Source organism: Hordeum vulgare, chromosome 1H (genome assembly GCF_904849725.1).
Source record: "Hordeum vulgare subsp. vulgare chromosome 1H, MorexV3_pseudomolecules_assembly, whole genome shotgun sequence".
Lineage (NCBI taxonomy): Eukaryota > Viridiplantae > Streptophyta > Magnoliopsida > Poales > Poaceae > Hordeum > Hordeum vulgare.
The window spans coordinates 506491078-506503062 of NC_058518.1; the positions used below are offsets into that span (position 1 = coordinate 506491078).

Genomic DNA, 11985 nt, shown 5'->3' on the forward strand with positions numbered 1-11985 from the left:
TATTTGCGTATTTCTGACTGGAGTACTGATCTTATACGAACATGTCCATATTGTTTGTTTCTAGTCTCTATTGCCCTTCTCTGTCTAGAACTTCAACTTTGATGTAACTGAATTATGGATGTAGCCATGTAACTAAATCTGTCGGTATTTGAGTACCGTATTGGTGTTATTTGGTTTCCGTCTTCTGGAAGGAAGTCCCATCAACTTCAGACTTCAGTTGTATTGATTTTCTCAACAATTGGAGAAATGCGTCATTTGACTTTTTTGAGGAACATGTCGAGCATAGATGCCAATGATATGGTTTGTGTATAATTTCCAGTGCTCTTTTTGTTGAAATTTGGAGGTGGGCCTTAGGCCCACTAGAGAATTTCAGAAAATCTATAAGGGCCCATGTAGGTGGTGGCATGGCAAGGTGGTGGGAGTTTAGTCCCACCCCGCTAGTGGAGGAGAGTTTGGACCCCTTTATAAGGGTCTCTCTTCCACATGCTATTGGAGAGTGAGAAGAGAAGGTGCCTTCGCGCACTCCTCCTCCGCCGCCCGCCTCGTCACGACGCGGGTTGCGGGAATGAGCCGAGCCGCTTATTTTTGCCGGTCAGGAACGGAGAATACGTAACGGACAAGGCACGATCCGAGACGTCGGATCGTGATCGTTACCGACTCGGACGTGGGCTTGGCCCACGTCTCTCCACCCGAGCCGCCTTTATAAGCATGCGATCGCCTACCCTAGCCGTCACGAAATCAGATCACATCTGCCTCACGCGTTCGTTCCTTGAACTGCTGCTGCCGCCGGCGACTCCGTCCCGTTTACCGCGTACACGGTCGACGGGAGAGCAGGCCTCCGAAACCTCGCCTCTCCGGTTCCTGTACGGGAGAGGGGCGATTAGGTTTTTGGGGAGCGATCACGCGACTGCTCGCTTCCGTCCGTCTGCTTCGTCTACGTCCGCGTCGCCCTCGTCATCGCCATGTCTTCACCAAGCGAAGCTGATCGTCTCCGCGAGGAAGCCGAGAAGAAGACAACAGAGGATACTGCCTCCGCCGCCGCTGCTGCTGCTACGGCCAACTGGCCGATTGGAGGGTATGACTCGTTTATCCTCTTGTTCGTATTTATTCTAGCAGTACTACTTGTTTGCATAGATGTATCCACTATATGCGTAGTATGTGCTAGGTTAGCTCAAGATCAGTATGTCATTAGTCTAGTCAATGCCATGCTAGTTATTATTTTGTGGATTAATCTACTCGGAAAATTGCCTATTTACTCAACACTTTTTTCTCGGGGTCTTTAAGCTTGCTGTTTCAGTTCCCAACTGCAGTTATTTGGATATTTCTGACAGTTTGGAGTTCAGATCTTAGGAGGAGCGTCTCCACACTGTTTGTTTCTATTCTCTATCTTTTCTAGGGGTGTTCTACAGACCTGGCCAAACGGACCGTGCTTTCTGGTCTGGCTCAGAAGCACAGCGATTCGGCATGCCACGGGTTAATCGGGCTTTGCTCGGGCCTGAAAGCTGGGCATGCGGGCCAGCACAGCATGACCCGTTTACATTTTTTATTTTTTATTTATATATATAGGATATAAAATAGGCCAACAGGCCGAAATCGGTCCGAAAAACGGCCTAAAAGACCAAATGCCTAGCAGGCCTATCGGGCCGACGGACCAACTCATATAGGTTATGTATCGTGTTTGGGCCTGACGACTGCGCACGTGGACCGACACGACACGGTCCGGCTAATATTTGTGCCTGGACGGGCCATGCCGGCGTTTGGCCAGGACCGGTGTTCTAGTCTGCAATGATCTGCACTCTCCAGAAGTTCAAACCTTGACGTTCAAACTCTCAGACGCAGTCTGTCAGCCTAGCACTGAAAATGGCTGTTGGCTCGCTATTTATCTGCGTTTTAACGCTGCCAGAAAATCAATCGATTGGTTCATGTTTTCCAAAAACAAAATGGATTTTACTGCTGACAACAGGAGAATTTGAGCTCGAGTTGAGAAAGGTACTCCGGTGATCAGCCATCTATATGTTTGTATTTTTGTGCAAAAGGACTAGCTACCGATTCAAATTGACGGAAAAGATCATCTGTAAGATGAATTATCAGAAAGGACCAGCTGCACCGTAGCGGCGGATGCGTCAGCTGACACGTAGCATCTACGGTCACACATGGAGACGGCAAGACTGTTCATCACACTGCTCATACACGGGACGGTTTTCGGACAAAAAAAGGAAATAGAGCTAGTAAACAGTACATGCCATCACATCCTGTGACGGCAACATTGTTCATGCGGGGACGTGGATGAATAATAATTTCAAAAAAATCGAAAAAATAGCAAAGAACATCTAAAATTTTGCACCCTTTTAGAAACTCAAGCGTCTATGCTGCCCAATACATTCAGATTTTTTTGATTTTTTTCTGCTGCTTTTTTTATTTTTATAAATATATTGTTCATACATATGAACAGTGATGCCGTTGTCCGATGTGGCGTCACGTGATGTTCACTCGTCACGTTTGCACTTACCGTTACAATGCAGCTGGTTTTTTCTGGCAATTCGTTTCACATGTGGTCCTTTCCGTCAATTTGATTTGGTATGTGGTTATTTTACAAAAAAATCCTATATGTTAAGAGCATCTATAAATGCAACTTGCAAATTCAACGTTCAAGGGTCCGCCGACGCGTCAGGGCGCGTCTACGGACACTGATCGGTCACATCTTAAATAATACATTCCATAATAGGATACCTTAAATTAGAAAGCTCATATTCATATTATTAAATGCAACATAAATATAATACAAAGCAGAGCTCGTCCAGCTGTGTCGTATCCATTTCCGACGGCCGGTTGCGTCTCTCGTAGTATCAGTCCAGTCGTCGGCGAGGTAGAGTAGGACACGGGACACTAGCCGGCTCACGGGATTCAAGCGCTCGTCGTCTCTCATGTCCTACTCTTCTTCGTCAGAGCCCGTGACCCGGACGGTGCCGATGCACGTCAGGTCAATGATGGATCCTTCCTGGAAGGAAACAATGTCGACCACGACACGGTTGCGACAACCGCACCCGTGCATTATACGGGGCTTCGTAGAGTGCGACTCCGCCTTTCCAACCTCCACCGCCGTTAGGGCCTCCACTACCTCGCATGGCGGGCACTCCGCGCCATGTTAGCGTTTGAGGACGCCCAAGCTGCGTCCTAGACGCGCCAACGAAGGGGTTGCGCGTTCGCCATGACCTTCACACCTTCTCTATTGAGGCAGCGACGTCGGATCCAGACATTGTCGGAGCCGACACAATGGATTCCCGATGCCGCGAGTCCCCGCGCTGCCGAAGGGCGGGCGCTTCTCGGGAGCGACAGAGTCACAAGCCGGACAACCATCTGTTCCTTGGGGCCGCGTGGGATGAACTCGTGGTCAACGTATCTGGAGGTGAAGAACTCTGATCCGCTGCCATCATGTTGAAAAAGGCCAGAGATCGCCGAAGGTGAGCTTGGATGACGGATGGGAGTGAACGGGGGTGGAGTGAAGTGGCAAGGGTTTGGTCCAACGAGCGGATGAGGACGAATATATGTGCAGTTGATGCGGGCCAGTGCGGGCCATGCGGGAGTGCCCGACGCGTCCGGACTCCCCCATATTCACCTTATATTTGGATTGGATATGAAAGGTGTCGATCAGCCCGGAAGTTTAAAACTCGTTTGAGGGGTCTAACTGGGATGGATTTTTGTGATCGGTGACTGCTTGAACGAGTTGCGTGGACATTTGCGACGGTACAAATTTGCAAAGAAATTATAGGGTGGGCTGAACTGCATGTATTATGTAAATATATGTTGGGCTGTACATATAAGTGATTGGATTGGGCTTTTATATTAGTAGTAAAAATTAACTTTGCAAAGCTGGAGGGGGGTTGAAGGGAAAATTCTATGTGCCGCATTCTGCGGCAGATTGTCGACGCTTCGCACAGTAGCTGTCAGCGAACGATGGGGTTTGTGTCAGCCCGTTAACGCTTTCATTGATCCCGTTTTTGGGAAACTTCTAGAGGTTTCAGTCGGTTTTTCTCGGTTTTGGGAAATTTTTAGAAGGTTCCCTAAACCGTTTATTATTATTATTTATTTTATTCTTTTCTGTTTGAAAAATCTTCTGGGTTTTGAAAAAATGTTTCGGAATTCGAAAAAATGTTCCGGAGTTTGAAAAAATGTTCCAAGAATTAAGAATGTTCCTTTTTTGTGTTTTTGTTTCAAAAATATTCTGGGTTTTGAAAAAATATTCCGGAATTTGAAAAATGTTCCGTAATTTGAAAAAATATTCCGAAATTTGAAACAAATAAATTAAAATCAAAAACAAATCGGTTCAAGGAACCTTTTAGAACATTCCCAACACCTGAGAAAACCAGATAGAAAAATCAAGAAAGTTCCCAAAACCGCAAACGCTGGAACATGTTAATGGCCGCCAGTTCACCATTGGACACGGCTACAAGATACAGCTTAATGGTCCGGCCCAGGTTTGTTCGCCCTGTGCGGCTCGTTGTTGTTGGACGCAGCGAGCGTCACATAGGAGGTTCCGGATTGAAGTCCCCCTGGTAGATTCGCCGGTCGGGCGTCTTCAATGATAGGTGCTATGAAATAAAATTCCTAACACATCGACGGTTACATCATCGATTCCTTGTATTGTTCTTCTCAGATTTCACACGGGATGTGAGAAAGACAATGGAAATTATAGAGTGCATTTTTAAAGCATGGATGCATTAGATGACTTTCTTTTAAATAGTTTATACATACCATTTTGACACTATTAAAAATCTGAGGCTACAATGCAGCGCTTCACCAAAACGACTTTTTTGAAGGTGTATTTTTGAAACATGGGTGCATTGAAGGATTTTATTTTAAATAATCTAAAAATACATTTAAATTTTCAAAAAAAAAGAAAAGAATTCTACACGACCATATGGATCGATATTAACACAAGTGTAAAGTTTGATGATGAAACAAGTAAATATTTGAGCTATACAAAAATGACAAAATGACGATTTGTAAATAGTGAATAATACATGCATTGTTTATCTTTCCAAAATCATGATTTTATCATTAGTGTGTAACTCACGTGGTTGCTTATCTCATCATCACAATTTACACATGTGTAACATACATCCAAATGAACATGTGAAATTATTTTTTGAATTTTTCAAACTTGAAAAATACCATTTTGACACTATTTAAAAAGTCAAAAATGCTAGACCTACGTAGGAAATTTACGCAAAGCTACGTTGTTGACTTTCTTAACCAATCACCTCCCCCCTCATTTTCACAAGTGGGCCTGGGCCTTTTATCCTGGCAATTGAATTAAGCCGAATCAGCTCATTTGTAACATTACGTAGTTTCTTTACGTAGGTAGCAAAGCTCTTAAGGACTCGTTTGGTTAAGGTGGATTGGGGAGGTTTTGGAAGGAAAATTCCCGGAAGGGCCAGAAACCCCACAAATCTTCGGGCACCCATTTGGTAGGAGGGATTTGCTTAGCCCAATCCCTTCGTTCCCCTTCAATCCGTTTCTATCCATGTGTTTTAAAACCCTCCTCGAAAGACTAGTGGAAGCAAAGCACCGGGGATTTGAGAGGATTGGATGAAACAAAGGAATTCACCCAATCCCCTGAAATTCCTCCCTCTTAAAACCTCTTCAATCCCCCTTAACCAAACGAGGCCTAATACGGCTTCATTGCATCCTTCCATCAAAGTGATTTTTTGGGGGACGATGTCCATCTAACGGCTGTGCGGGGTTTAGTCATGCGACTGGCGCGACCGGGCGAAGTTTGGGCCTTTTATACCAAAATACTAAAAATCATTTCCACGTGTCGCTAAAAGTCATCAAAACACAATTGCAGATCGGTCAAGCTTAATTCATTTGACGGTGCACTTGTGACTCCACGGCGCCTGGAGCTACAGCTACACTCCACAGTAGGCCTTGAGCTTGTCGTCATGGCGACCACCCTCCTCGGAGACACAGAAGCGAACGAACTCGTCGTAGTCGTAGTCCCTGAAGCGGCGAGGGCGGCAGCCGGCCTCGTCCACGAGCTCGTCGCGCACCCGGATCGTCGGTTCGCCGGGGACGGAGAAGAGGATTGCCGAGTACCTCGTCGCGTCCCCGCCCACGCTTATCCGGTGGAACGGCGCGTGCACCCGGTCGTTGGACCACGCCTGCGCGCGCAATCCAAGCTCGGTGGTTAGTTAATGCCATGATGGATGGAGTGGAGTGAGCGCCTGCAGTGCAGCGTGGCGGCTTACCCGGAGAGCGTTGCCGGCCATGACGACGAGCGACGCCGGCGACGGTCGAACGAGGACCCACCGCCCGTCCCTGGCCTGCATCTCCAGCCCGTCGACCTCGTGCTGGCACACGACGCTCAGCGAGTTGGTGTCCTGGTGCGACCCGTACCGCACCTCCCTCGCCAACTCGTCGGCTGTCGGCGCCCCGTACTCTGACATCCGGAACAGGTGCCAGAAGGGCGCGCTCTGGGCCTCGGCCTCGTCGACGGCCACCCCGAGCCCCTCCATGACCATCCGCCGGACCGCCCCCTCCAGCTCCGCCATCCGCGCCGCCGCGCCGTGCACGGTCTTGCTGCCGTCGGCGCGCCAGAGCAAGAGTCAAATTAACAAGTCGATCGATCTGGCCGTCAGCTTCCGGCCGGCGAGCCTTCTAACTAACTACTCTAATTGACACCGCCGGGGGTGACATGTACGTACCAGAAGGCGGCGTTGTCGGCGCCGGGAAACAAGAGGTCGGCGAAGGCCTGGACGGCGCCCAGCTCGGGCCCGTCGACGATGGCGAGGCTCTGATAGGCGTGGAGGCCCGGGAGGCCGCCGAGGTAACCGTGGAAGGGCTTGCCGGGCCCGTAGTGGTTGCGGCGCTTGGCGTCGGCGGGCAGCGCGAAGAGCGGGCGGACGGCGCCGTCGAAGAGCGCTGCGCGCTGCGCCGGGGCGAGCGCTGGGTAGTGCGCGTCGAAGCAGCCGAAGGTGGCCAGCGCGTCCACCACCTGCGCGCGCGTCGCGTCCCACCGCCCCGTCCCCGGCGCCGACGCGTCCACGCCGGAGAAGTCGATCCTCGGGAGCTCCCCCGCCTCCGCGCCCATGGTCCTCCTCGCCGCCTCCCGAAGTCTCGATCGATCTCGGCCGAGGGTCTGACTGACCGCGATGGGGTTGGTGGCGATGGATGGAGTGGAGTTCAACGCACGTAGCCGCCATAGTTGACTCCGTGAGCATATCAAAATGGCAAAGATTCGATCTTTACCGAGAAAAGAATAGAGAAAGATCAAGAGAGTACGTTTTTGGACCTGACTTTGTCTCTTCATCTGCGTTTCTTATTTGAGTAGTATAAAACTTTATAAATCTCAGAAATCGGTGACCGAATTTGTACATCTACTGGTAACATTATTGGACTAGACCACCAGCGGATAGGATTGCATAAACAAAAATTACGTTGCTATCTCGTAGGCACTTCCGTACAAGAATTGGAGTTCCTGCCACGAAAATTCCCAGCTAGAAAAGCTCGAGGCTCCTGAGTTGTTTGAGATCGACTCGTATTTTAACATGACTTGAAATCGATTCAAAATAAAATAAAAAGAGCTGAATATGAGTATTTTATGTAGGTCGATGGAAAAACGAGCTGATCTCGAACTAGTGTTGGCTCGCTGGATATTAGCTTGGTAGCATAAAGTAAATTAAATAATCTTCATGTTTATTAAGGAGAATTAGGATCATCCATTGTCATATATGTTTTGCACGTTTTTTTTTTCTTCATTTTATCTACCAGCAAACATGGAAAGTAAGTGTGAAGAAAATTTGGCCTCAATATGACATGTGGCCAACGGTGTGTTCAATATCTTTATTTTAACCAAATTTTGAGAGCAGACGGACCTTCGTTGTCTTCTATGCACAGTCTCCTGTTATTAAACAGTTTCAAATTAAGAAAGAATAAGTCAATTTATAATTGTTTTACTGTGTTGTGGCTTGTCTTACTTTAAAATTTGCTTTAAAATAATATTAGAAATCATATTATTTAGCTCGAAAATAGCTCGAGCTCGACTCAAAATCGTTACAAGCTAAGAGCATCTACAACCGGACTTAGAAAATATTTTCGCTTAGAACCACCACAATCCTGAAGTTCTGACACAGATGGTTCTGAACGCAGCCATGGAAAAGTTCACCTTGACTGTCACGAGAGGTCGGCTCGCCTCGCCATATTAATGCCGTGCGCCCGTTAAGCAGCAAGATGAATTCCGTCCTACCAAACCTCAACTGGGCCGTGTCTAGTTGACGCTAATGCTAGATGATGAAGTTTCTTCTGGATGAACGTACGTACACTAGTCGATCGTAACGGCACGCAGCCAGCCACGTGCATGCGTTGACAGGGAAGGCTCTCGTCCGCACGCTCACATTTTATCCCATCCCCATCCCATCTTGTAAACTTCCACGCTCTGCTCTCTTCTCCTTTGTCAAACACATGGGAGGAATATGGACCGTTGGACTTTCCATGCAGATTGAGATTGCTATGAACGCAGCCATGGAAAAGTTTACCCTGACCACAATGACGCCAAGTGGAAACTCAACTCATGTAAAAAAGATAGAAAGTGGAAACTCAACTCAATTCAACTACGTCGCGTCTTATCTTTGAAGCTTCTTCTAGATGAATAGCACGTGAAATGAAATACGGGTCAGTACCAGCAAGCTTTCAAGTCACACTCAGTTTTATTAAAGTTTGTATATGAACAGTACATAGCCACATGCATGCGTTGACATGCAAAGGCCCGCCAACTGCAGTACCGTCATGAATACTCTGTTTTAGTACGTGCCATGCAGTGGCGGAGCACCCAGGTGGGCAAGGTGTGGCAGCCGCCACACCTTGATTTGCTCCAAATTCTGTTTATACATACGGTCATTCACCCACACTGTAGGAATACATTGACAGGATTAAAGAAATAAATGTAACCTGTGATGGCGATTCATCCGATGCAAGGAATAACTAAGGTTATGTTTGCTACCTGATGTTTGGATGGAATGTGAGCTACTCGCAGAGCATGTGCGTTTGTCTTTTTCATTATGGAAGATTCGCGTGATTCAGTCGTGTCATGGGAAGAAAATCTACCGAGTCAGGATTAAGGAGCTAGCTAGCTAGGTAGTCAGTAAGACATTTATGTGTTTGCTGTGTGTTTGTTGCGAGCAAGCGGGGCGAACCAGTGAGGGTAGATGTGGGTATCGAGCAAGCGGCGGGCGGCTTGGCCGTTGGAAGCGGTACACCTAGCGGGCGGCGGCAACGAGTGATGACGAAACTGCGTGGACTCCGGCAAAGGGTCTGTCTTGAGGTTTCGCCCCACCTTAAATTTTTTTCGTCCTCCGCCACTGGTGCCATGCATGCTCTGTTTTTGCCAAACACATGGTACCTAGTATGAATTAGCATCAGGCTTTTCTATTCAGAGTTCCAGACAATGGATTTGGACCGTTCGACTTTTCATACGGATTTTCCTTGAAAACGCAGCCGTGGAAAAGATTTGCCTTGACAAGGACGCCAAGCATGCATACAAAAGTGTCTGAACAGCTTAATCAGAATTGATTTCTACTGGGACCTTTCTTACAACAAGTTACCACAGTACAAATCATGAACAGTGCCGCCGCTTTTGTAGCAGCAACTAATGAAAGGGAGCACACCATCATCCTGAAAAACCTCGCTTCAGATCGATCGACCGATCAACACGAGAAAAATTCGACCGCCCGGCAGCTAGGCGCGCGCGGGCGGCGCCGGCAGGTGCGCGGCGGAGGAGTGGAGCATGGTGGTGAGCTCCTTGGAGGCGACGATGGACTTGTAGATCTCCATGACCAGCCGCTGCTCGAACTCGGACGCGCGGGCCGTGGCCGGCGGCAGCTGCTTCCGCCGCGGCACGCGCCTGGCCCAGATGCCCTCGGGCCCGCCGCCGGGCAGCGCCGTGGCCGACGCCTTCCGTGCCACCGCCAGCATGCCGCCCACGTACGCGTCCCGCGCCCGCGCCAGCAGCCGCCCCGGCGCCGCCACGAGCGCGCGCACGGCCCGCGCCCGCCGGACGAGGAGCCCCCGCAGCCGCACGCGCCACCCCACGCGCCGCGCGCCGCCCAGGCGCTGCGTGTTGCTGCCTCGGGCAGCCGACTTGCCGCCGGCCTCCAGGCGCTGGTAGTTGCGGCGGCGCCAGTGCGCGCGCACGCCCCTCGTGAACCCGATCGGGAACGCCTCCACCTCCATGGCTCGGCCGGCGGCGAGGTGGACGGACGACCGGGGAGCTGAGGGTTTGGTGGCGAGGTGCTTGCTTGTCTCTTGGTGTGGCGTAGGTGCTGGGTGAAATGAGAGTTTGGTGGTGGATGGAGCGAAGTGTGATGCCGGCTCGGGTGTTTTATGCAGAGTCGGGCGTGGTTGGTGGGGGTTGTGTGACGTAGTAACAAAATCATGGGGATTTGATGCGGATGCCGTTTTGGCGGCAGTGGCCACGTTGAATTCACCCGTCCCGGCGTGCGTTGCCGTGGATAGCCGGCCCAAGGTCGTTTTCTTTCTTTCAATTCATTTGCGTCGATCATGCGTACGTACGTGCATGGCCTGCTGGCCAGCATATCACTAGTAAATGCAGCATGTTACTACGTGTTGAACGTCTAGAAGGCGCCTGGAACCGGGATATGGCTGACTAAACTGGTTGGTTGACGATTCCGTTGCTTCTGACATTTTAATTTACTTGTGTGTGTGTGTTAATTTGACCACTGGCCAGTCTAGCTTGCTTGGGGGCAACTACTCCCTCCATTTCCTCATACAAGGCCACAAACGCAAAACACAAGTACGAGTGTAGTGTTTCTCAATCGCCTAGTAACATTTGAAGTTCAAATCAACCACAAGTACGAGTGTAGTGTTTCTCAATCGCCTAGTAACATTTGAAGTTCAAATCAATTTGTCCCTTGGGCTTCCTCCTGCCCGTCAACCCCCACCCTCCCGCGCAGCCACTAGTCGAACCGTTGCCCCCTGCCGCTCAAAGGTCACCTCCAACGCACGTGTAACCGCATTGCTCTTTAGTCCCTAACTAGTGGCCGGCCGGGAGGTGGTCTGGTCTGGTCTGGTCATTGACGATGAAAGTTACTCCTTCCAGGAACACAGTGCTCCTAGTCGTAGGCACGAGTACATGTGTTAAGCCTGCGGAATAATCGCTTAATTTGGAGGTCAAGTTAGGTGCCGTGTCAAATTAAAGCACGTGGCGCCGTAGGGAGTCGTTAATCAATGAATCAAGGAGCGGAGCTAATGGTCATAGTCAACTAAGGAATCACGGGTCATGCATGAGTAGCTTGCTGCTTTGCAACTTCTTTCATTTAACTATTGCGTACGTGCCCGTGCGTTTGGCATGGTGTTTCCAATCCGTGGTGTAGCTATGATTTCTCGTTTATAAGGATCCACTGAGCTTTGTTTTATACTCCCACCGTCCCAAAATAAATGACTCAAAAATAACTCAGTTTTGTACTAACTTTAATACAAAACTAAGTCATTTTTGGATCACTTGCTTTGAAACGAAGGAAGAACTATACATATACCATGTATGATCATGTATAACCAGGACTCGACCGATCGACTCTCCCTTTGCTTGACCGCGCGCTTGCACTTTTGGGATGGCTCGTGACGTGACAACCCAACGGAATGGTCCACATATCCAGGGTTTTGACATTTTACGGCTCCCGTGCTTACATTGGATCATGGGTGTTTTATATAGGATCTGCAAATTCTTAGCCGTCTGAGAACTGGTGTTGGCTTGGACGAGTAAACAGTTTGAACATCCCGTCACTTCGCTTCTTAGCGTTTGTATTTGACCGTTGACCATTTAGTAAGTAGAGTACCATCTCTGTCCTGGTTTATTAGATTTCTTTGTATTTTGTATTGAATTTTAATTATAGATTTAACTAACATAATGCAGTGGTGGAGCTAGCCTGCTCAAGGAGTCGGGGCAAATCCTATGTGTGATGACATTGCCCA

General features: G+C 49.1%; 2 protein-coding genes across 2 annotated transcripts; both read right to left on the reverse strand.

Moving 5' to 3' along the window:
* Positions 1–5764: 5764 nt before the first annotated feature.
* LOC123420391 (probable 2-oxoglutarate-dependent dioxygenase AOP1) lies at positions 5765–7270 on the reverse strand. Its single transcript, XM_045107346.1, has 3 exons — positions 6705–7270; positions 6249–6579; positions 5765–6161 (listed from the first exon to the last, which is right to left on the reverse strand). The coding sequence occupies exons 1-3, from the start codon at positions 7088–7090 to the stop codon at positions 5910–5912; spliced, it is 969 nt and encodes a 322-aa protein (XP_044963281.1). The 5' UTR covers positions 7091–7270; the 3' UTR covers positions 5765–5909.
* A 2128-nt stretch (positions 7271–9398) lies between these two features.
* Positions 9399–10369, reverse strand: LOC123420407. The gene has a single exon (XM_045107347.1). It carries the CDS (start codon positions 10225–10227, stop codon positions 9733–9735), a length of 495 nt encoding a protein of 164 aa, XP_044963282.1. The 5' UTR covers positions 10228–10369; the 3' UTR covers positions 9399–9732.
* Between the last annotated feature and the right edge of the window lie 1616 nt (positions 10370–11985).